Source organism: Phalacrocorax carbo, chromosome 5, assembly GCF_963921805.1.
Source record: "Phalacrocorax carbo chromosome 5, bPhaCar2.1, whole genome shotgun sequence".
Classification (NCBI taxonomy): domain Eukaryota; kingdom Metazoa; phylum Chordata; class Aves; order Suliformes; family Phalacrocoracidae; genus Phalacrocorax; species Phalacrocorax carbo.
In genome coordinates this window covers 64826402-64850887 of record NC_087517.1, presented here as the reverse complement: position 1 = coordinate 64850887, position 24486 = coordinate 64826402, and the positions used below count along the sequence as shown (strand labels likewise).

The window sequence follows — 24486 nt, the reverse complement described above, 5'->3', positions numbered from 1 at the left end:
AAGATAATTAGGAGAAGTAGCCTGTGGAAGCAGTGTGTTGGATCCATCTGGGACAAATTGAAATAAATGTCCTCCCCCTCTCATTGCACTTAAATGTAGCCTTGATATTCTCTTCAAAAATCTTTTACTGCTTGCTATTGCTCTCAGGCCGAGTAATTTAAAAGTCTAGCTATATGCCTTTATTTCTGCTCCAAATGATAAAAGCTATGGAAATGTCTTTCTCTTCCCCTACAGAGCTAGGATTCAGTAGAGCGTATGGATAGAGGGTTAGCTCCCATGTCTCCCTGTGGTTCAAATATGTATTTTGAGGGTGCCCATTTCATTCCCTAGGTAGCTATGCCATATATTTAACAGTAAAATAAGTTAAAGCAACCTCACCCTCCTCTGTCCTGTCTAGGGGAGGAGGCAGGGGCCGAGCGGAGGCGGCTCCCGCAGCCAGGGTCAGGCACATGGTGCAGTAATAATGTGGCCCCATCTTTCCATACGCCAATGATTTGAGTATCTGTTACTGCTTCCGTTAGCTTATTTTAAGACAACAATAAAGCAAGCAATGTGCACGCATGTGTGTTTAATATAAATGATAATTTGCAGAAGCACCATTTCCTCGGTTCTTGTGGAGACGGTGCTGGCACCGGGCTCTTGGGAAATGTGCAGCAGTGGAATTTTTTAAGAGTTTGGGTTTGTGCTTCCCCCCCCCCCCCAAGTTATATGAAAGTTTTGTATTCATCATGAAGATTTATTGATTGTTCTAGGGCTATGGGATAATTAAATATACAAAGGCTTGGCAGTTATAGTAGAGCATATTCTTTTAGAAATGCTAGCAATATGTTAAATCCAAGGAATTCCACTCCTAGTACTCCGTGGGGTCATAAATAAGTTCAGCGCAGGGGACATAAATATACATGACAGCATTTAAAAATCAGGTACATGACTGGACTATAGCTCTTGAGTTTATGTCTCATTTATTGCTTAGTTACTAAGGTTAGTAACCCCTCCCTCTTACTTCCATTATGCTCATTATTTTATGGCTGAATGAAATAATTTATACGTGTCATTCATGGATATTTAGTCTCACGAGGACTTATGGGCTAGAATTAAATGGAAATACATCACTCTGCAAGTATCCCCAACTTTTATGGAAAGTAAATTCTTGCCACCCCTCCCCTCCCAAGGCTAACTGTCCGGCTGTGAAACAGGGGGCTGTCTGCCCTCCGAGTGAGATTTTATTGCTAAAATAAAGTAAAAATTGTTTTAAAACAAAGAACACACATCTTTATAGTAAAACTCAAGTTTGTTTTACAATTAGAGAAAAGAGTCACATGGTCCCCCAAAAAACCCCGAGTTTTATATATATATTTTGAAAATATATTTAAAAACATAAAAAACTCTATAGTTAAACATATATTATGTTAATCAGTACACTTAAATATAGCTTAATTATATTTACAATATGACGCAGTTGCTTTTAAATTTTAATGCCAATTTCAGTTTTTCCCAAAAAACATAAAATTATATAAATATACAATAAATATTTATGTTACACAAGGTGAATAATAGAGAACAAGGCCACAGACATTAACTTACAGTTGCAAGAGTCTTTACTTTAACACAGCACTAGGCCTGCTGACATGCATGATATACCTTTGTCACAAACAGACCACAGCAAGAGTTTAATTAAGTGACATGAAAGAAAACCACCCCCCGCCCCCACCTCTGTTTTAACCAGAACTGCCAAGCCGGGGATCGTGGATGTATTCGGTCAGGCGGGTGAGAGCCGCGGGACTGCAGTTTAATTGCCAGTTTCATGTTCTGTCAGTAGGCACAGGACTGGCGCCTTACGGGGAGTATCGCCCTCGGTACTTACAGGACACGGTTCTTCTGTGGGTTCTCAACTCCATCCCTTAGTCCCCCACTCGCCTGGGCTGCCCTTTACCCCTCCGAACCCACCATCCCACTGTTTTAATTCTGCCACACCCGTGCCACCCTTACTCACCCCAGGTGAGGACTTCTGACTTACGGATAGTTCCATAATTAACATCAGGAAATGAGGAACTTTATCTCTAGCATGATTTATGCATTAATACTCCTCTTTTGGAAATCCAATTTATTTGAGCTGGGAATTATTTTACTCCTGTATCTGAATTAGATTACTGTCACATCCTAGCTAGCATTTCTTTTTCCGGTCTAGACGAGTGATCTGTTTGTTATTCACTCATTAGCATCGCCCTTGCCCTTTCCTAAGCAGCCCACCCCAGTTTTGAGGGCAGCCACCATTACACCGTCCCTCTGCTGTAGTTTAGGAATACTGCTGAGCATAGCTCCTGAGCCACGCCTGCGTTATCAAATGCACAGAATTATAATACGCATACAGATACTAGCCAGAGTGACATTAAATTCTCCCTTACACCGATGTTCAATTTGCATGAAGAATACTTCAGCAGAAGTTTTGAGACATTTCAGTAGGGTTTTTCGTCACTTCTGATTTCTGTGTGGAAGCCTGAATTTCTGCAATTGATTGGGAAGGCTGGAGTGAGGTTCAGGTGGGTCACACAACTTTCTCTTCTAATTCATTGTCCAGCAAACACACGGCCAGTGCAAAAGGTTTCTATTTTCAGCTGGGATGGTTCCCCTTGGATAGTCAGTTATCCTAGGGAAGGGGAGGCCCTTCTAGCTTAAGTAGAAGAGATCACTGATTTTGAAAGTGTCTCTCAGCTTCTAGCACGGGTTTCTACTAGTAATGACATAAACTCAGCATCAGATATAGTCTTCAAAGGGAATTATCATGGGGGATCGTATTTCAGACAAGCTTTGCCCAGTCCAGGTTTTTAATTAACTTCAAGAGCAAGACAGACCAATGCAGATTCTGCAGCATTCAGAGGCAGTTATGTTTTAGCGTATTTTCCTCTTCGTTCAGCTACTCTTCTTCATCTACAGGAATTACAAATATAGCATCTGTCTTCAGTGAGCTCATTAACGAGCTGTTCCTGCCTCTCTGCCCACTGTAGTCAGTGCAAGTGCTATGCACAGCTCTTCAGCTTACACCCTGCCTTTTTAGACATACTCCTGTCAGAACAGTTAGAGGGGTAGCGCAGGGCTAAACACGTCTATCAAAACCTAAGCAATGTTAAGCCAACTCCTCCAGCACTTGCTCTTCACGAACTTCAGAGTATTTTTTATGCCAATATTTGTTTCATAAAGTAAGGCTGACAGCAGAAGTAGAGCCACACGAACGTCAAGGCTAATTGCTTTCACTTAGAGGCAGGGCCTCTGTCTGCCTCACGCCCTAGCTCTTCCCCAGGGCTCCTTCGGGCAGGGATGCCACAGCAGTTTGCACGCCGCATTTTGCGGACCTGGGGCTGCTGGACAAGCTCTGGAGGGTAAGGCTGTGCTACCTGCAACACTCAGAGGATGCACAGGACCACACGCAGTGCTGGCTACAGATTGGATAGCCTCAGTCAACTCCTAACACCGTTATTTGTCCCTGAACTGGCTGAGCTACCCAGCCCCATGACCAACCTGATTTCAGATCCACTATCATCTTGCTACAACATTCTTGTCCTTCACCAAGACGTTTGATCCAAGCACAGAGTCTTTTATTACATGAAAATCATTGCTCTCAGCACCCTATAGAATATTTTCTATCTGACAAGCTCCAGTTGTATGGTAAGTGAAACATTTTAAAGATGACAACCAACATCTTTCCAGAGGGAGGAAGGGGGGCAAAAAGAGAAAACCCCAAACACAAACAAACATGGTATAAGCAAATGCAGGTCTCAAAAGACAGCAAATTAAAAAAAAAAAAGAAAAAAAAAAGAGCCCCAAAAAGCATGTTGCCATACAGTTAAAATAAGTGCTGTCTTTAAGCCTGAAGTTCAACAATGTGAAGTGGAACATCACCATTCTTTTTCAGTTGCCTCTTTTTTTATTTTTTTTTTTTTGTCAGTAGTTGGACTGCTATCGCAAACACCTTCACAACATACAAAAAACAATTTTTTAAATCCAGAATAAGGTAATGATTTTTTTTTTTTTCTCAATCTGATGGGAATTCAAAAGTAAAAGAGAAACAGTAGAACTATGACAACAGCACCTTGACATTGTTTTAATTCCAACGCTATCAGAAGTTAAAAGCAGTAAACAGATATAATACTAACAGGAATAAAGATACTTACTGTCTAAAATGTAAACGGAATGTTTTGGTTCAATTTATTTTTCTGAAAGAGGACAGTTTATCATCAATTCACAATTGAAGCAGCATGCAATTTTATTCTTTTTTTTTTTTAAACTTTTTATATTTTCAATTCTTGGCAACGGCGACAAACCACAATGTTATCGAGGAATGTAATGCAGACTTTTTTGTTTGCTTGTTTTCCTTTTTTTTTGTTTTTTTTTTTTTGTTTTTTTTTTTTAAACTTGTGCGCAAATGACTTTTGTTCCCCTTCAGGTCATGGATATGTTCAATAAATAGATTGTGGAACCACTGTACTGTATAAACTTCAGTTATACATGCAGTCCATAAAATTATTTTTTACTGAATAATTTACCCTGTTATGTATATATACAAATAGATAATTTTGTCTCAATATAATCTATACAACACGAATCCACTATCTTCCCCTTTTAATGGTTAATGTACATACACAGGAAGTGTCTATCCTTATAAAGCGCCAGCCAACTCTCTTTTTATTATCCATGGTGAGAGCTCTCACGTAAGACTGGGTAGTTCGGCACTGGGAGTTCCAGTGCCTCTTGTCTATGCCCCTGCAGCCCTCCTTTGTGTACCCCTTGGGGTTGCATTTGGTCTCATAGAAGTATTGCTTCAGTTGGCCTTTGGGTACCGGGACTTTTTCCAGGACTGTGACAGTCGCCCCGGACATGTCCACTGCAGTCTTTTTCTCTGCCGCCGTCACCCACTCGCTCGTGCTGTCACATACGCTCAGTTCCCCGCGGCGAGCTGGGTCAGAGTGGCGCCGGACCCTCATGGACATGTTTGCAGCATCCAAGTAGTTTTTGTACTCCTCGAGCAGAAAGAGCAGTGGGGGTTCCAAAGGCACTTGACTGCTTAGCATGACTCGGGATGTGTACAAGTCTGCATCCTTGTTCTCCTCGCTGGGCTGGATGTCCTGGTCCTCATCTAGAAGCTCCTCTATGACATGTTCAAATGTGTCCGCCAGCGATGTCAGTCCTCTTGAACCAGCATTGGGCCCGTTTAGGCTCTCAAGAGTCCCATGGGTCCGAAGACCTGGGTAAGCCAAGCTGCCTTGTCCTCTTACACTAGCTTCTTTCATCGGGGCAGCTTTCATGCAACTGAAGTATGAGATAACCATAGTAAGGAAAAGGATGGTCATCACTCTTCTCACTTGGTGGAACTGTTAAGGACAAGAACAAGAGAAAACAACACAAAAGATTTAACTTACAAGGGATGGAGTAATAAAAATTCACCTGAGTTGTCACGAGACATTATGCATTTTCTGCACAGAACTGCTGCATGCAGCCGCAACTTATTACCGGTGACAAAGCGTACTCTTGTACAAGGGCGTTCTTTGGTTTAGAGTTTAGTTTTTAGAGCACGTGCCAATGCTTAGGCAACACAGATACCGGCAAGTCAGAATTCTTATGTGCCAAAGTCTTTCTGTAGTAAGCATTAGATTAGATACTACGCAGACTCCTTATTTATTGACTGATTACACCTATTTCAAGTAACAGCAAAAGCAGAACCGCTATTTAGCAATGCAGCATTTCAGCAGTAAAAGGCTGCTTCGCAAGCGTGAAAGGCAAGACTTCCATTTCAAGTGCGAATGCAAATATTTGATTTTTAAGATCTCTCTATGCCAAAAATATTTCATCGTTCTATCCACAAGAAACTGAACAGCACCAGGAAAAACTGCACTTGTATTTTGAAAGCAACCTTCAAAACAGGAAGAGGCCATACAAATTCTGAGGCCTCAGCAGGTCGATTCCTCATCTAAAAGTAGCAGGTACGTATGCATAAATATAGAACGACAGAACAGTCCAGGACAGTATGCTTGCTACCATACTGATTTTGAGCTGGAAAGATTGCTTGCATCATGTGAATGCCTTGGAGGGGACTTGCTGGAATACAGAGCTGATAAAGAGCTATACTGAAATGACAGGACCAGAACCACAGTTCCATACTTTCCCAGAGCCCTGTACCACCTGTTCTCAAGTGGGCAAAGCACGTATTTAAACCCAGTTAAAGCCCAGAGCTCAGCACGAAAACTAGAAGCACAACCAGCCCTACGGCCACATTGAAACACAGCGGTTTGCTTGCTTCTCTCACATTCTGCCCCAAGTTCTGGCGCATGGGCCATGCTTTGAGGCTTACGTGTGCACTTGGCTCTGTCCTCATTGAGCATGGATGGGTAGCACCACTCCTCACCAGCCTTGGAACCAGCACGACTCACTCCTATCAGCACTCCCAACAGCCTGGGCTTCTACGACTGATCCTTCCCAAGCACTTCAAGTCTCTGTAGATTGTACGTTCCTCAGGGCAGAAATCGTTTCCTCCTCCAGCGCAGAGTACACACTTTAGGTACTATTAGAACAAGAACACCCCAAATCCTGCAGTGACAGAGAGCTATGTTTTCTGTCTGATCCCAAGTGCTACTACAACATCCATCACATCCAGTTGTTATGTCTCCTCCTTCTGATCCCTGCTCTCACCAGTTCTGCTTGCTAGAAAGCAATGGCATTGTTCACATTTTTGAAGAAGCAGCTAATGCTTGTTTCAGAGCTTTTGAAGTTCATTCGGAAGTACCTCATACTTGGCAGGGCTCATTGGAGTAAATGCTATTTCTGTTTGCCAACAGGGTGCTATGTAAAAAGCCTTACTTCATCTCCTGCAAATATGCTGTGGGAAACTAGTACTCTTAAGACTCTAACATGGAAAGACAATCTATCATAAAACATACAAAGAAAATGAAATATGTACTAGAAAGGCAGTGCCCAAAATGTAGGTCTCAATGTTTACTTAATGAAGCGTGTGTGTGTGGCAGGTGTTTGGGTTTGTGTCCATGGCCCCCTCACCCCCACTAAACAAGATTTTGGCTTAGAATCCTCTCTACCCCAGCACAACTCTTCCTTCATCCCTCCATCTCTCTTCCTGTTTAAAAGTGTTATTGTGGCATAGATTTATTAAGATTAAACAAACCTGACATCTGTGACTCACAGGAACAGAGTGTTTGCTCTAACCATGCACAACATTAATATTTTTTTCAGATTTTTTTCATCCTAGGACTTTTAAAACTTTCTACAGGGAATAATAACGTATTTCTTCCTCCAAGGGGAGGAAGAGAGACACTACAGAGATTTACAACACAAGGAAGAAGGTTATCAGTCTTCCTTTTTCAAACAAGGAGAGACAAGACAAGAGGGAGCAGGGGTGGTTCAGCTAGCATACAAATGCAGAGCCAGTGGAACAGGCAACAACAATAATAATATTCATACATTCCCTCTTCTGAGAATTGCTTTATATAAAACTTAAAAGGGGGGAAAAAAAAAAAACCAAACACCCACATCACACTTTGTGACCACCAGAGCAGTGAACAGAACACAGATCTTCTGGCTCCTAATCAAGTTCCTGTTATTTTTGTTCGAGTAGTGCCCAGAGGTCCCCGCCAATATCTTGACTCTGGAGGACAGACTCTGTCTGAGCACGTAGTACCCCAAAGGGCCTTCCAGTGCAACAGAGAGGATACAACACAGGAGGGCACCAAGACAAGCACAAAACAGAAGGGGAAGCTTTCACCCATCAGCTAAGTGTGCCACTAGGAGGCTGAACATTTGCTTTTCAAGTTAGGTAGGTGAACAAAGGATCAACGGATTCCTAGAGTAGGCCACATCCTTCACTATTGTCATTGGGTTGTTTACATCTTATGGTAGCAATGAACTTGGAGGGATGTGAAACTAATAGAATAGCGGCTGTGCAACTTCATTTGCATGGACATTTTTCTTACAAGGAAGAAGACAGAGGACAGAGGTGCAGAGAAACCTCACCAATTGACATCAATAAGCCCTCAGCATCCTCTGCCAATGGCTGGTTGGTCACCAGATCTAACAGTACCTTTTTATCTCACATTAAATTAATCCTTCCTGAATCAATTTTGCCTTCCATTTAGGAAGGAAACTCCTGTCAAGCTTGATCAATTTACATCCCATCTGATGACATACGACTGCTGCTCCTCTCTGGGGTAGCAAGAAACCATGTACAACTAGGCTCTGAAAACCAACAACTTTAAGACAGCCATTATCCACATAGCATACTGATAATGCACGAGAAAATGTGTTCCCCTAAAAGCCACCCGTCTTCCTCCCATTTATAACAGAAGATGAATATGTCAAAGTAAGCTTTAGCAGCACAGACACAGGGAATATTGCTAGCAAGCAAACACAGATCAAACATCTACTTTGTGAATGAGTCCCAGACTAAGCTGAACTCTGCAGGCAGGATGTGGAAAGAGTCTTCTCTATCTTGACAGAGACTTGAGCAATATACGCAGTCCTCGTCTTTGGCAGCAAAATGGTATCACTGATTTAATATGAGGAAGTAATATTTTAATACCTAGGAAGTCTCTTCATTTAGAGCCATAGCAATTTCTAGTAGCAGCTGCTCAAGATCTACTAGATTACAACACTGTAGCAGAATAAGATGTAAATCTCACTCCATAGGCAGAAACACAACATTTCAGCTACTGTTGAACTGACTGATGAATACACAGTTCATCTCTTACTTAGCGAGGCAGGACTAATAGCCCAAGGCAACACCAAAAAGGTCACTGCAAACACTTTGGATGGCAACTTCCAGCCCTTTTCCTGTTCCCCCACGATCAAACCTTCATTACCTTGCAAAGATTAAAGATACTACCTGTCCTGTTACAGTAAGTGCCTTGTAAACCCCGAACACTGACAGATTACGTACACTCTTTCGATTACGAGGAAGTCACCATGGCACCCTGTGAGGAAGCAGAATCAGGGTGGCGATGTGGGAGAAAGCTCTATTTACCTGATTTCCCAGCATGCTACTACTGAGCAAGGTGCTTCCCCTTTCCATGCTGGGCTCATCCACTGCTACAGGGCCTTGCATGGAGATGTCCCGGTACTGCTGGGTACACCCACACCTGATGCTACCCCAGCAGACCGAGCAACTATTTCCCATGGAGGCTTATCAGCGCTGAGTATTTCTTAACTGGAGCAACCTGGCTGACACCTTATGTTCTGAGGGCATCAATACAACTGAATGCCACACAAAACAGAGTAGCCATGGCCACTTTTAGTCAGACATGCAGCTAGAAAAATGCAATATAAAGATCACTGATGATACCACCCCAGTCTGTAGTGCTATCATGCACCCATCCCCTCCCTTCTCAGCTGTAGGAGGTTCAGGTCCCTACTCCCCACCTTCCAGGAATGACAACTAAAGGCCGCAGCTTTTGCACTCCTCCTGTTCAGCTAGGTCACTAGGCATAAAAGGTCAAAGACTTCTCTAGGAGAAGAAATCTTCATTCAATTGCTGTCCCATAGACTGTTGTATACACCTACTAACCCGTATAAAATAGATATAAGCTTTTTAAAATAGATGTATGCTAGCCTCCTTAAGACCTAGCCTCAAGCTAGTCCCTCAGGTCACACAGACATGCCTGTCAAAGTAACATTTGAGACTTGTTTCCCGAATGGCAGCCATTCTCCTGGCTGCAAGAACATCCCCCCTTCTCTCATGCAGCATAGCAAAGCTGAAGCCATGAAAAAGAGGTCACCCACTATGGACCAGATCTCAGGAAGACATGACCTACTTTGTACTTCAACAAAGTCCATACAATTACAGCTAGAATAAGGGCACATAATTGTGGGAGTCATCTCTGCTAAGGGGAAGGTGGCTCGTTAAATGAAGGTCACACCAATTATCTACAGCTAGTTTACATATGCAGTCAATTACCTAGCTGTACTATTTATTTCAGTATTTGTATTTCATGAGGATTCACCAGTTAATTGTTTTATTTCATTATTTTTAGTTACTTTAAGCAGAAATCTAGCAGCCTAACAGGTTGTATTTCCAGCAGAGAGACCCGAGGAACAGCTGTCTACGTGTACTTGCTTTTCTGCATTCTGATACATGCTATGAAAGTTGAAATAACTTTCAGTAGTGAATAGATTCATAACGCTTTAATCTCCAGAAAGGAGTGTGCGGTGGAAGATAAAATTAGCAGCAAGACATTCGTTTTCTGCCTTGCCATTTTCTAAGACCTTTATACAAAAGTTCAATTTACTAAATACTACTGAATGGCACAGGCATGAGCTCCTGCTCTACGCATCATTACCCGAGTGTGTGAACAGATACCAAAGTGGGATGCATGTCAGCACATGATTTGCAAAGACTAAATGTACTGAGAACAAATAGTATTAACCTTTAACACATGCATAACTGGAAGTCTGACGCACTCTGGTTATCCTTGCGGCTATTTATGCAGCAAACTATATAATTACTTTTTATTACTGAAAATAAAGCGCCCTCCCCCCTAATACATACACATGCACACCCACACCCAATTTGTATTCTTGTAAGTTGGTTTTCATGTCAGGAAGAAGAAACCTGTTTTATTTTTATTCTCATGTTGGTTTTCCCTGAGGTAATAAAATCTACTTAGCCATAATGCCAGAGATGGCAGAGACGAAGAACCATTTTGAAGACTAAGATAAATAGCAAGCAAATTTACAAGTAGTTTGTAAACTACAACTTTTAAAACAAGAAATTTGCTTTCATCTTATGTTGCTAAATATTGCCTTTGGTACAGCTTCTGAGCGCACCGAAACTCCAGCCATGCCTACGCTGGCGCTGGAGAAGTGTGCATCTGTTTAAAGCACTACATAGAGTTTTTGTGCAGTTCCAAGGTTTTATCAGACACTCTACCCAGTGCATAAAAAAAAAATAATCAATCACATCTTCTCTTGTCAACCAGAGGTGGGAAAGAACTCAAAGAAAATAACGGCAAAATAATAATGCCATGATATTACATCCCCTACCTTTCACAGAGTTATGTATCAGAGTTTCCTACAAGCTTCCATCATACCTTTCTGGACACTCAAACAGCCATGCAAAGGGCACGCTTGCTTCAAAGCTCAGAGGAAGAGAATTCAGCTGCTCTAATGGGCACAGACCAGACAGCCTCCTCATTACAAGCATGCTTATACTTAAATTGGCCAAGTGCAGAACTACGAGGAGCTCCCAGTAGGATTTCTGTTGGATGGATCGCAGACCCATTCTGCCCATACCAGGAAACAGGCAGGATGGGTTTTGGCAGTAGGCGCGAGTGAAGGAATAGGAGGCCAGACTCACAGCTGGTATCAGAGCTTTCAGAGACACAACACCCATGGAAGAGAACAGATGTGCGCTATTTTTATACTTTTACAATGGGAACTGATTGTTGAGCCAGTGACACACACGCTGCCTTTCCAGCTGTTTGTACAGCATCCCGCACACGGGACACTCAAACTGCACGGGGCTGCGCGATCCCTACCGTAAACAACACAACTCAGCCCCGAAAGGGTACTTGTGTGCATGCCACTGTACGTATTGAACACAACATGCTTTACCACAACCTTTTTTTGCCAAAACTTCATGTTGAAACACCAGGGCATGCAGCGAAAGTCTCCCCCTAAATAGAAGTGCTACCAGCAGGTTTGGGTTTGCTCATCAGGAGTATCATGGGTAGGGTAACATGCCGTACTTCTACTGTACAGTACGGACACCACTTCCAAGCCTAAAACCTAAGTATTAGCAAATTCCAATTTCAAAACTGACTTCAGGCTTAGAAAGCTGCATTGATCTGTTTTAGAGTGTGTCAAGATATATTCATGCCATTACCGTGCTCATTCAGAAGGAACAACCTCTGTGAAAGGAAAGTTCACCTATAGAATAGGCTACCTAACACACACCCCCACCCCCAAGAAAAACAACCACAAAAACCATTCCATGAAATAATTACTCTGTGCCAAGATACTATCTGGTTCCTCCGTGGGAGAAGATAATTACCGTTCTCTGAAATCATTTGCTTCGATATTCACTAGAGCTTTATATAATGTTAATTCAACCTGTGCACAGAAGAACGTTAGGGCAGAACCTCAGACCTTTGAGCAGCCTCTGTGGTTTGTCTTCTGTTTCACTAGGGCTCTTTGCTATGAAATACTGTGCTGAATTGTCACAGGACTAGGCTATTCTGCCAAGTACACACATGAAGCTCCCACTGAAGTCAAGGATAATTGGCACCCGAGAGCAGGAACAGAACGGTGCACGTTGCATGCAAACTAGCGTGAGTTGGATCCCTTGTACTGTGACATGTGTCCAGCAGCCCTGGAACAACCCAGAAGCTGCTGTACCAGTTGAGCTTGGATCTTACGAGTGCCTATAAACTATTGAACAGCATGTAAAACATCCCACGCACCCATCGGCTCTGCTGCAAGTGGCAAACTTCCTAGGACCTATAGAACATTATGCACTCAACAAGAACATGAGTGAAGCTTAGCCAAGGAAAATCAACGGTTAAAAAAGCATAAGCATCGCATGGAGCAGTTACCCATGGTTTGGGCAGGCAGTGCTTTCTCTCAGGTAAGGGAGGAGAGCAAGGGCTATACCCATTTATTGCAAGACTCTTACCTTTGCTGAGACCCTGACTGTGTGTGGCATTGCTGTAAGAAAATTCCTTGCTTTTAGCCATAGTCAGTCCTTGAAATGAAGCAGATCAGTACGTTGTGATGTGCGTGAACCAGAAACTGGAAATGCCTGTTGGCAGAGCCCTGACAGGTATTAACACTATGCCTGCATTTGCCAGTGGTGTTATCAGTCATCTTTTGGCTGCCAGCCCTCCTGTGCAAAGTTCTCTTGACACATGCTCACTCCAGTTGTTAGCACGGCATCTCCGTAGAGCATATCTCTATAGAATCATAAAACCTATGGTTCTATGATCTCTATGGAAACACTTTACACAGACGGGGCAAGGGATAAAAAGCTTACACTGGGGTACCAGAGCAGCTTCTGGGAGTATTCAAGTCCAAAGTTACATGGGAACAACCAGGCCAGGAGCAGAAGTTTGTAAGTTTGCAAAGTCCCCTACACTGATGGAATAATGAGGAATTTGTATTTAACAAGGATGTACTCATTAGGAATCTAACCCGCCTCACTCGGCAGCCAGCCCTGCACGTGCCCTGCTGTGATAACGGCGTTATCTTTGGAGATAACACTGTTGGAAAATTATGTTAATATGTTAACGTAATTGTACTGAAAACACTTTGGCAAGAAGAGCTCTTTCACCAGTGATATTTTACTACGACAATGCAGCGCACCACATATTTCAAAGCTTTATAGTTTTCAGCTTTTTTTCACCTTCTAAGTGGTTTCATGTTGAAACAAGACTTTTCCCATTGCTATGCCTGCATCTCTATCCTTGATCTATCTTAAGAAATTGGGGGCCAACTTCAACCAGATTCAATAGAGGGGTACAAGTTCCATAGACAACACTATTTCCACGGTCACATGCTGCATGCAAGTAGCTGAGACCCACACAAATAGACCCCCCCCCACTCTATCCTTAGTCAGGCAATCACCAGCGTATGAGCTCACCCACTTACAGCACTGCGTATTGTTGCTGTCGTTTCACAAGCTCCAACGAAGAAACGGGTTTGGAATTACTAGAAGGGGTAAGGAGGTACATCTAGCAAAGGTGCAAGTGTCTGAAAACAAGCTTCCATTAGTTGTACTGCTCAAGGTACAAACGTCTAATGGAACATAAAGAAAACCTGCAGCCTTGCAGGAAAAATAAATTATCAGGCTCCTGCCTTCCCTTAGTTGTATAATGGTGTAATTTCTTTCACAGACGAGTATTACACTGTGATTCCTGTGGATTACATGGACATTGGGTCCTTCCCCTCCCGGATTAAAAATGCAGTTCACCTGGTTCATACTTGCCACCAGCTACAACTACAGATCATGGCGTCATGGGAAGTTATTTCCACAAAAACTGCTGAGGTTCACTGAAGCAGTATGTTCCAGTGGACCCAGTTCTGGTGGACACAGTCACTGCCTGGGGTAAATCCATAGTGCTCTGTTCGTCGATTTATACCAGCTGTGAAGGTGGTCATAAAAAACATCAGATGGGGCCAACACCTAAACTATAGCTAATAGCTGTATCAGAACTAAGCGTGACAGGTTTCAGCAAAACAGCTTCCTCACACTCAGGGCTCATGCGGGATACATGCATATTTGGTCATAATTACACTTTAAAGAGGAAGGGGAAAAAAGCTTTCTAGGTGTGCAGACTAGCTCCTCCCTTCCCCCACTGATATAAGCGCATAAATAGCCCAGACATGCCTATAAACAGAAGCATGCAAAACCCAGCCCAACACCACCTAACTCTCCTCTGCTCTGCACTTGGGTGTCTCGTTTCACGCGCGCGCACCCCCGCTGAGGGAACTGGCTTTGCCGCCAGCGCACTGTTCTCGCTGTGAGAGCCCTTAAGCTCCAAAGGGTAGGTTTGTATATGGGATTTCAGTCATTAAATAAACACTTCTCTAGAAAAACTTCAATACCTGTCCCTTCACATAAGCAGATCCAACTGCCCTGCAGGGAAGGAGAGCCTCTCCAGATAGCTGGGGGTGGGGGGGAGGAAAGAGAAAGTTAAAACGAGAAACATTAAATTACCCAATTAGTTTGTTGAAAACAGCAAAGTGTTCTCTCTCTCCCCAATCTCTGCACAACACGATAGATTATCTGGAAGTCACCATCCTATCCAAAATCAAAAGCAGAGCTGTATTATCAGAGTTAATTGGTAGTTCTAGAGAGGAAAAAAAACACACTTAGAAGTTGAGAGAGCAGAGAGACCTGGTACTTATGCCGCTGTGACTCTCCACTTGTACAACATTTCTTGGAGAATGCACTATCAAAGCTTCCAAAGTGCTTTGCAGGCACTGAATCTCAACGTACTTAGGTGAGGAGGAACCGCATCAGAAATCCCGTTTTCCTCTGGGTAGGCTGAAGCCCATAAACACGTTTAAGCAACTTACCCCGGACTGCCCAGCAAGTCGCTGCTGAACCAGAGAAGAGGGGAGCCCCCGCTCCCAATCCCTCGCCTCAGCCACTACACAAAGCTGCTTTAGCCATATGTATCATTCACTTATTTTGCAAATCTCTCTATGGTAACTTAGATGTCTAACCCAGAAAGAGGCAGGGCAGCTGATTAAAACCTTAGGGGTATTATTTTGAATACATATGCTAGCTCACTTCCATCTGTGTCGTTAATTAGTTTCTGACTGTAGGTTAAATGTAGGGCATGTTGTCACGAGCCTAAGGTGGGGTGGCAGGACCTCCTGCTATTGCCATATGGCCTTTTGTTTCTTGCTTCGTTCTTCAGTTTTTAGCCTCATGCTTCTAATTTGTGGGTTCGACCATTATATAACAAACAACAACAAGAAAAGCAAACCTAGTGTTAAAATAGAAACATTCTCCATTAAAACTCTAAGAGGTTTGACTTGAAATGCAACACAGCTTCCTGTCTCATCCAGAGGCTGCTTTTACCCACAGCAAATTTGCTATGGAAATCAAGAAAGACGTATTCCCATGGAGAACTACTACTGCACAAGTAGGCATTTACCAGCCCTACAAACACAAACCAGGCAGCTTGCCAGGGACCAAAGGTCAGCCTTCATTTGTATAAAACAGAGAAGAGCAAGGCTATGCCTACTCGACGCTGAGCCGTTACAAGGGATGAAGCCAGCGTAGCAGCACCATCCCCATCAAAACAAGGAAAGGAAGAAAGATGACTGAGTCATCTGGTCATTTTTCTTTTTCCCCAATGCATCTCCACAGAGGCATCTTTTTGTTAAAAACACAAATGGCTCACAACTGTCTTCAACAAAACTACGGGTCATGTTTTGAAGGATGCCCAAACATGACTAATTACAAGATATGCAGAGTATCGGCAGTTCCCCTGCAGTCATTTTCTAGTGAGTATAACTTGAATACTAACAGGTCTGGTGGTGCTTTGCAACTGAAGGCTTGCTCCAAAGTGTTTGATTTAGAGTAGACATGAAAGTTCCTTACTCTGTTTTCTAGCTCTCATTGTATACCTGTCCTTCCATTAGCTAGAGGCAGGGGAAATGATTCCTGGTATTTCCAAGCATAAGATTCTATAATTTTCATAAGTTACAGGAATCAGAGCAAGGAAAAAATATACAGCAATATCTATGTTGAACAAAACTGATTAAGAACCACGTGATATGACTTCATGCTTGAGGATTGTGGAAGTCAAGATGTTGCATCTAGGTTTGTCAGACTGGGAGGTAGACTTCTTTGGAGACTTAGACCTACGAGTAGTTTCTTAAATCTTATTTCTGCTAGTTGGGTTTTTGTTTGTTTGTTTTTTGTGGTGTTTTTGTAGTTGTTTTAATGGAGGCATGTGGAATTGACTCAGTTGCCCTTTTGCAACATCCTTGCTCATCATTAACACTCCTGCTACTTTTGCAGTTACAAGGGCAGAAAAGTTTTGTACAGGGTGCAGCAGAAATTAATCATTAGTGCAAAACAGAGAGAGAAGAGGACGTAAAAAGAGTCTTCCAAGGAAGGCAGCTTTGTCCTTTGCTTTAAATTCAGGTATGAATCATTGTCTGAATATTAGTTCTCCCCGTAAAAGCTATTCTTTTGCGTGTCTTTATGCAAAATTCCTATTTCTGTGAGATTTTAAAAAAAGCACCTGCTTATCCTCTCTTTGCACCATTTCATTGGCAGCAACCTGCAGACACCATACCAGTAAGTACCCTGCTGCTGTAATGAGACATAAAGCATCCTTCTTTGCCTCCCATGAAATAAAAACAAACCTTCTTCACCAGCCTGCAGGACATTAGCTGCCAACAAAAAAAAAAAAACAAACAAAGACATTGACATAAACTGTAATGTTTGTATCTGGAAAAGCGAAAATGAAGAACTTCAGATGTGTTTATTTCTAGTTTTGGTTCAACCCATTATAAAGATAAAGGGCAGTCATGATGTTCGGCAGCAAATTTGTACTTCACCACAGTTTCCTGGCAAGGGTTCTGGTGAAGTTACCCTTGCCAGCTTGAACTTGTTAGTGGCTTTGCTTCCCCCTTGGACTCACACTGGCTTTCAGTACAAATTCTATCAAATAGCATTTCTCTCTTGGCATTTATGGCTCAGTCAAACTGGATTATCAACTCAAAAGGAATGTAAATAGCAAGTGACGATCCAAGTCTCAATGCAGGCAGCCAGCAGGCACAATTATCTAGAAATACCGCAAAACAAGTCCTGTCGCTCATCCCAACAGTGCCCATACCCTTCTGTAGTACGGTGACACCTATGACTAGGGGGAGGTTGGTTTACTTACTAATCCAGCCCTTGAATAAAGTTTATATTTCACTTCTTTTCATCTCAGTATATCAAGTACTGAACAGTCACCAAAAGCACCGTGGCCAGCGTAAAGAAGGGTAAACTAAACCATATGGACACTAAGCGTTGCACCAAGCTTCGAAAGTAAATGGCATGACAGATTACGGAATCCAGAGATCATAACCTTTAATTCCTTGATCTAGGCAAAACCACATTTCTCCAGGAGCTGTGATGTTGAAGAAAGCAGTGTTTTGATCACGTTAGATAAGGCACAACATGTGCTAGAATTGGCAGAAGATTATGTTTAACTCTCTTTTATAAGATATGTACTACAGTATTTGGGGCGGGGGGGAGGGAAGAGAAAGACTCTAGTCCTGTTCTTATTGTTACAGCCTTAAATGCAGCAACATGCTCCAAGTCTTCCGCATGCTGAGTTAATAAAGAGCGCATACCAGCACTTTGCTTAAGACTTCACCTAGTTCAATCTTTTTCCAGACTCCTCCTGCTATGCTACACGCCTGCAAAGGACTACGAGCCTACCTGTAGCCCAGTGCGCGTACTGGAGAGACAGAGGTTGGATGTAGAACTCCAGCTGAGCCAAGGGCAGCTTTTCAAACACTAGTTTGGTAAAATGGCTCTCTCCTCACACACCCTCATATGGCATCAGCAGCCTGCAGTTGCCTCCTAGGCTTGAACGGCAAATACCCCTGTGCCACAGCTCCTCAGTTTCCCACAGGAAGACTCTGTTCCCTCAGAAGCTATACATTAAGCACTAACCCGATATACTTCACACTGACAGATTTCAACTGTCTTAAGAAATTATCAAGACCTTCACCTGGAAAGATACACAGTGCATGCCATCAACCAGTGGCTTGCATTTTCAAGGCTCTGCACGATGGAAGTTCTCAGCTCCCGGTGAGGTTTAGTTGTGTTGGGTTTCTTAGTCCGCTGGGCATTTGATAGCCATAAGCTAGCAGTTATTATAAAAGCCCCCGAAATGTACTGTGTCTGTAAGAGTCAAACAGAAATAATTGCACACAAGATTATGAGCTCGGCAGGTAAAAAAGGCACATTGTTTCCCTTTATAAGCAGTTCCTGACAAATTAAATAAGGAACAATGCTTATTCTTCTCTCCCAAATGCAGAGGAAAACCCTGCTAAAGCCAAAGACTGATATACAAAACATACAAATCAGAAGTTGTGAGCTCAAAACAAACCAGGAAACTATATCCTAAGAACTAAGGGACAGATATAAAAAGTATGTTCCATGTGTTACTATCCTAAATCTAAGAAATACCCACATACCCAGGTTAACTTCCATACTTAATATTGACATTGGAAAAATCTTGGATCTAGTAAACCAAGCTGCTGAGTCAATACATTAAGAAAAAAAAAAAATCACACCTTTTTCTATTCCACCAAATATCTGCTAAAGGATATTTCCTACCAAGTCGACTTCAGTGATGAGCTGGGGGAACAAAGCCCATCTTCCCTCAAACCAACTCAAATCCTTAAAGGGACTGGTTCTACATTGCACATTTTTGGTGCAAGCTTCGGACACGCTATCAAGTCTTACTGACAGCTGTAACAAGCCAGTATAAATTTGGCTTGCAAATACTTCCTCAGGTGTAGTCTAAAGTTCAGTCAGCAGATGATTTATGGAAAGTGAGCCTTCTTGTTTACCTATTCGAGCCACACAAGGAAGACTGTATAAAGATTAGTTGTGTGCATCGCTGTAATAGGACTCGCAGGTGCCACCTCAGTTACAGGGTTAAAAAGCGCCCGCATCCATGCACTAAACTTACTGCTGCGAGTAAGAGTGGTTGGGATTAGCAGCCTCGCTCATTTTAATTGTCCAGCCTCACTTGCAAGAGCCAGCCATAGCAGCGTGTTTGGTCCGTGCATCTCTAGGTGGCGGTAGCTGCTCAGATTTTGAGATACCGAGAGATGCTTATCTCAAATTTAGCAACCAGTATTCCTCCCATCCTCCCAGAACTGCCTTTCCTAATTTGAAATGTGACCCCCCTCCCCCCTTTCTTTATAATTTATAGTAGTCTGAAGCTGAGTCACAAGGATTTCTGCATTTTCCTAACCCAGTACACAAGAAAAGAAATGAACTGCCAAAGTATTGAGGTAATTTATAGCGTAAAGCATTGAGAGCTTCTAGTCGATCAAAGGACTCAGAGAAACAAACATAAGAACAATCATGCCTTCTGTTCTGTACAAATGCCACGGCCAGAAATAACTGTCCTAATTAACTGGTTTCAAAAAATGACTTCTCTGAAAGATACAATATTCTTACCGAGGAAAGTATACAACTGCTACAGCCTTATGGCAGCTGTCACCGGGGCACGAAAATTCACTAAATGAAGTTCCCTTTCGCTTCCTCTGGTTGTCCACGGGACTCATCTTCAGACAGCTGTAGCCATTTGTGATGCCTAAATTATGCTGTAATGGGATGTTCTGCTACCACTAGTATCAGCGTTACTGAAGGATTACAATCACGTCAAATCAGCACCATCCCAGCCAACCCTCTGTTCACAATTTATAATGGGTAGAAATTGTCCCTGAGATGAGGTTGGCTTTTTTTTGTGTAAGACTGTTGCCCACTCAGTCAAGTCCACAGCATCTTCGGTATTTCAGACCGTTCCACGCCGACTGCTACTGTTGGGTGTAGGAGTTGAACTCTACCAGTCTATAGTTGCCCGATAATTAGGTCCTGAATGTTGAAAAGGAGGAAAATATGAGCCTGACGCTACAGATAACCTACACTTTGTGCATGTGACTGTTTGTCCTCTTCTGCATGGACAACTACTAGAGTGTTCCTCGTTGGGTTGCCCAGAGTCTAGAATTTTAAGCAACGTGACCAACATAAGATTATATCAGAGGACACAGGCCATGGCATAATGGCTGCCCTGTCAACTCACGCATATCTCCAAAATTAAAGCATTTTCTTCTTCTGTTATTGTGTATTCTGGTGTTTCCAAACCAAGCAGCATGAGGATTTCTGTTGATAACATGTCAGCTTAAGGCACCGTAACAGAGTTGCCAGTACACACTGCGTAGCAAAAGCTGTGAATTATTGTTTGTATTACAAAAGTGCTGAGAAGTCCTTGTCAGGTACCAGGAACAGAAGGCAGGCAAGATGATCTCTGCCCCAAACGACTCAGAGTCAAAGATAAGACTGAATAATAGGCATGGATAAGGAAAGGAAACCGTAAGATTTGCGAGCTGACAGACGGCGGGCACAGCCTGCCAGCCCCATCCCAGCTTGTGCATCAGGCAGTTTGCTCAGCACACACCTGTACTGCTTCCTAATGGTGTGGCGCAGGGAGCAAAAGCGTTGTTATACGCAGCACCTTCCCTGCTGGAACTGAAGGCAGTAGGTTATTGAGTTACCACTTCATTTTGGCAATGCACAAAACCAGCTTAGCTTCCGTGCTTTTAAAAGCTTTGTTTTAAAGGGTGTTCGCAGCTAAGCATGTACAAGAATGCCAGCGTATGAACCGATCTAAGAAATGATTGAGAGTTTCCTAATTAAGCAGCATTTTAGCTATTGAGGAGGAACGAAGTGCTCACAACACATGCTTGAAAACAGGTCAAGACAAGTTAGTAATTAACCTATTAAAAGCATATATCCTCTTCTAGTGGAGCCTCCACCAATTCACACAAAGCCTAACGCGAGATTTCTTGTGTAGGCGCAGGGCACATTCTTAGAACAACATTTTAGCCTTTTATGCAAGCCAGGAAGGCAGATATGGGAAATATTTTTTTTAATATGACCACACTTATTACACAATTCACTCGGAGTGGATTGTTTCTCACCTTCATGCAGGCTTACCCACAGAGGGATGAGAGGGTCTCCTGCTCACGAGCTTCTTGTGACCTGCTTTTATACCTTCAGCCCAGCAGACAACGATTATCTGAGCTAGACACGCAGCTTTTGTGCTCTCCTCACTGTAACAGCAGAGTAACAGCTGAAGAAAGTGCTACAGGTCCTGCAAGGACTTTTAACTGCAGCTACTTTCAGCTCTGCACTGTCACTATATGCAAAGCCTTTAAGCAAAAGTGCAGATCTTGAATTTTCCACTGTATTCTTTAACTTTTTAATGAGTCTTTAAATTCCTTTGCATCTGTGCACTATGTTTCGTAGTATTCCAACATATTGTACTACTCCTGTAGCACTACGCTACACCATAATGCCTTCGTGTTTAAAAGCACGCCACTTGAAATCAAACGTTTTTCAGTTTAGCCTTACTCCCTCCAAGATAAAAAGTCCTTTGCTCCACTGTTATATCTGGATTATTCAGATAAAGTGTTCTTGATCCTCCTGACCCGGTTTACCCCGATTTCACAGCCACAGAACGACAGGATCTACCCTGCAGCTCCGGAAAGCAGAGAGCACTGGCGACGCGAACAGAAGGCACGCTACTTACAAATGGGTTTTCCCAGCCGAGGTTCAGTGAAGCTGAACATTAAGTGGTAGTACTACAGCAGAAAATTGTTGTGAGTTACAGAGCCCCGTAGGAAGGCTCCCGTATCTAGGAGTGTTAAGTAAAGCTGAAGTGTCTACCAGCTCCTTCAAGGTATTTTAGAGTTGAAACGGAGACGTTTCTTTGCCCTGAGACACTGGTGAGGGACGGCACTCCGTCCTGCTGCTCCCAGAGCAGGCAGAACATCACGGTTTGCCTTCTCCTTTCCCTCGCCCCAGGTCTGTTTACGCAGCCGGTGCCCTGCCGCTCCGCACGCAGGGAGCCGTGGCATCCCCCTGACAGCTGCTGCCTCCTCTCGCGTCCCAAACCGTGGGATTCGCAGCCCGGGGAGAGCCACGAGCGTCTCCTCTGCTCACGTTCTTCCATACCTAGGCTAACTCTGGGCCATCACCGGGGTCAAGTTTTCACCCACGCGCTCGCAGGCAGCCCTCCAGCTCTGCAAGCGGAGCCGTCGCTTTGCACCAAGGCGCTACCCGACACAGACGAGCAGGACGACGCGATGACCTTCTCGCTTGGGACAGCCGACCACGCGCGAACAGAGCGAAGCCTTTCGCTTCCGCTACCCAACAGCCACTCAAACTTGGCGACGCGAAAGCGGCTCCTGGCCACGAGCGGGCGGCTTGTTGCCCGGCCCTTCGCTCCTGTCTAAAGATGACCAAGGAAATTTGGTTTATGTACGTATCACGCCATGAATTAAAGATTACAGAAATACTTGCTGAGGAAAAATGTTATCGCCAGGATAGATTCTTCGCATTCATTAGAACTGTGTTACTAGAAACATAAATAAGTAATGACTATTGATCTCACAATAGTCATAACCTCAGAACAGCAAACTACAATAAACCGAAAGGAAAAGTACATATTTTCACCGTAATGTACAAACCAAGACACCAATAGCACCTCTTAAAAACAAACAAGCAAAGCAACCGTGGCCCACAGTTGTAACGCTTTATGCTTTTAACCCTATAAAAGAAGAAGGGGGGGAAAAAGGGGAGGCTTCCAAAGTGTTAATTAAATCTTCGCCAACCAAATTTACCGTCTAACATCAATTCCCTCCTGGCTGGCGGAGGAGTGCTTTCCGCACCAACAGGAAACCAAAACCACTGGGGCTGGCGGAGCGGAGGACCCCACCTCGCCCCCCTCCTCCTCCTCCTCCTCCTCCTCCTCCCCGCGCCCCGACGAGCGCAGACGCCCGGCCCGGCGCCGCGGAGCCCCCGCTCCGCGCTCCCCGCGCCCGGCGGGAGAGGCGGGGGGCAGAGCCCCCATGGCACCGCAGTCCTGCCGCGGGTGCCCGGCGTGCTTCACATTCCAGCGACGGCCGCGCTCCGACAAGTGCGGCGCTCCCCTCCCTGACGGCACCTCGCCCGCCAGCGCCGGGGCGGCGCCCGGTGCCTCCCCGCCCGCCGCTCCCCTCGCGGCCGCCGCGGCGCGCCCCGCGCCGGGGTCCCGCCGCCGGCACCGGCACCGCGACCCCCGCCCGCCGCCGAGCGGGAGGGGCCCGGGGCGGCCGCCAGGGGGCGCCGCTCACCGCCCGCCCGCCGCGCCCCGCCCCGCGCAGGGCGCCGCCACGCGGGCAGCGCGCGCCCCGCGCCCGGTCCCGCCTCGCCCCGCCGCGGAGGGGGGCGCGGGCGGGGGGGGCGGCGGCGCCGTCGGGGAAGCGCCGTCGAGGGAAGGAGCGCCGCCGGCGTCTCCGCGGCCGCCCCCGGCCCCGCGCTCCCCCTCAGGGCGACGGCAGCGCGCTCCCGCCTCCGCGGGGCCGGGTCCCCACAGAAACCCCGCCGGGCACCGGCCGGCCCGACAGGTGCGGGAACAAAGGGGTGCGGGGCTGCCCTGCCCCGGCCCGGCCCTCCCCGCCCCGCCGCCCTTCCCGCTCCCCGCACCGGCCCGCCGCCGCCGCCCGCCCACCCCCGGTCCCTCAAGTTTCCCGGCGGGGCGCCGCGTACCTCGTCGTCCACACAAAGCCTGTCCGGGTCCCCTCCGGGAAGTCACATCCTCTCCCGGGCGCCCAGTCCCACCGGCCGCCTCCCGCCGCCCCGGCAACACAGGCGGCGGCTCAAGTGTCTCATCAAAGCTTTATGAGGGGCGGGAGGGCAGCGGAGCCGGATCCCCCACCCCCGCCGCCCAACGGGAGCCTCCCGGCCCGGCCCCGCTCTGCTCCCGCTCCCGGTCCCGGTCCCGCCGCCTCCCCGCGGAGCGGCTTCGCCCCCCGCCCGGGCGCCTCCGGCCAGCGGCTGCGGCGGCCGCAGGCACCGCACCGCCCCGCGCTGCCCCGCTTAAAGCCTCCGCGCCGCCTCCCCGGCCCCGCCACCGCCCCCGCCCCGCCCGCCCGGCCCGGCCCCCGCTCCCCCGGCGCCCCCCGAGCGGCGGGCAGGGCGCGGAGGGGCCGGGCCGGGCGGGGAGCGGAGCCGGGCGGGGAGTGGGGGGGGGTCGGCCCGCTCGCCCGCCCGCCCGCCGCGGGATATTGGTTTACTCCGCCGGGTATTAAGCGAGCCCGATCCCTTTAAATATCGCTCCGGCGCTGACCTCTCCGTAGTTTGCCTATTAAGAATGCAATCAAGATAATAACAGGCATTGCTTATTAATGAGCGCCCCA

The 24486-nt window shown here is 45.5% G+C and overlaps 1 protein-coding gene across 1 annotated transcript; it reads right to left on the bottom strand.

The window, feature by feature from the left end:
- Positions 1 to 1422: 1422 nt before the first annotated feature.
- On the bottom strand, positions 1423 to 24080 carry BDNF (brain derived neurotrophic factor). Its single transcript, XM_064452831.1, has 2 exons — positions 23837 to 24080; positions 1423 to 5366 (listed from the first exon to the last, which is right to left on the bottom strand). Exon 2 carries the CDS (start codon positions 5343 to 5345, stop codon positions 4605 to 4607), a length of 741 nt encoding a protein of 246 aa, XP_064308901.1. The 5' UTR covers positions 5346 to 5366; positions 23837 to 24080; the 3' UTR covers positions 1423 to 4604.
- Between the last annotated feature and the right edge of the window lie 406 nt (positions 24081 to 24486).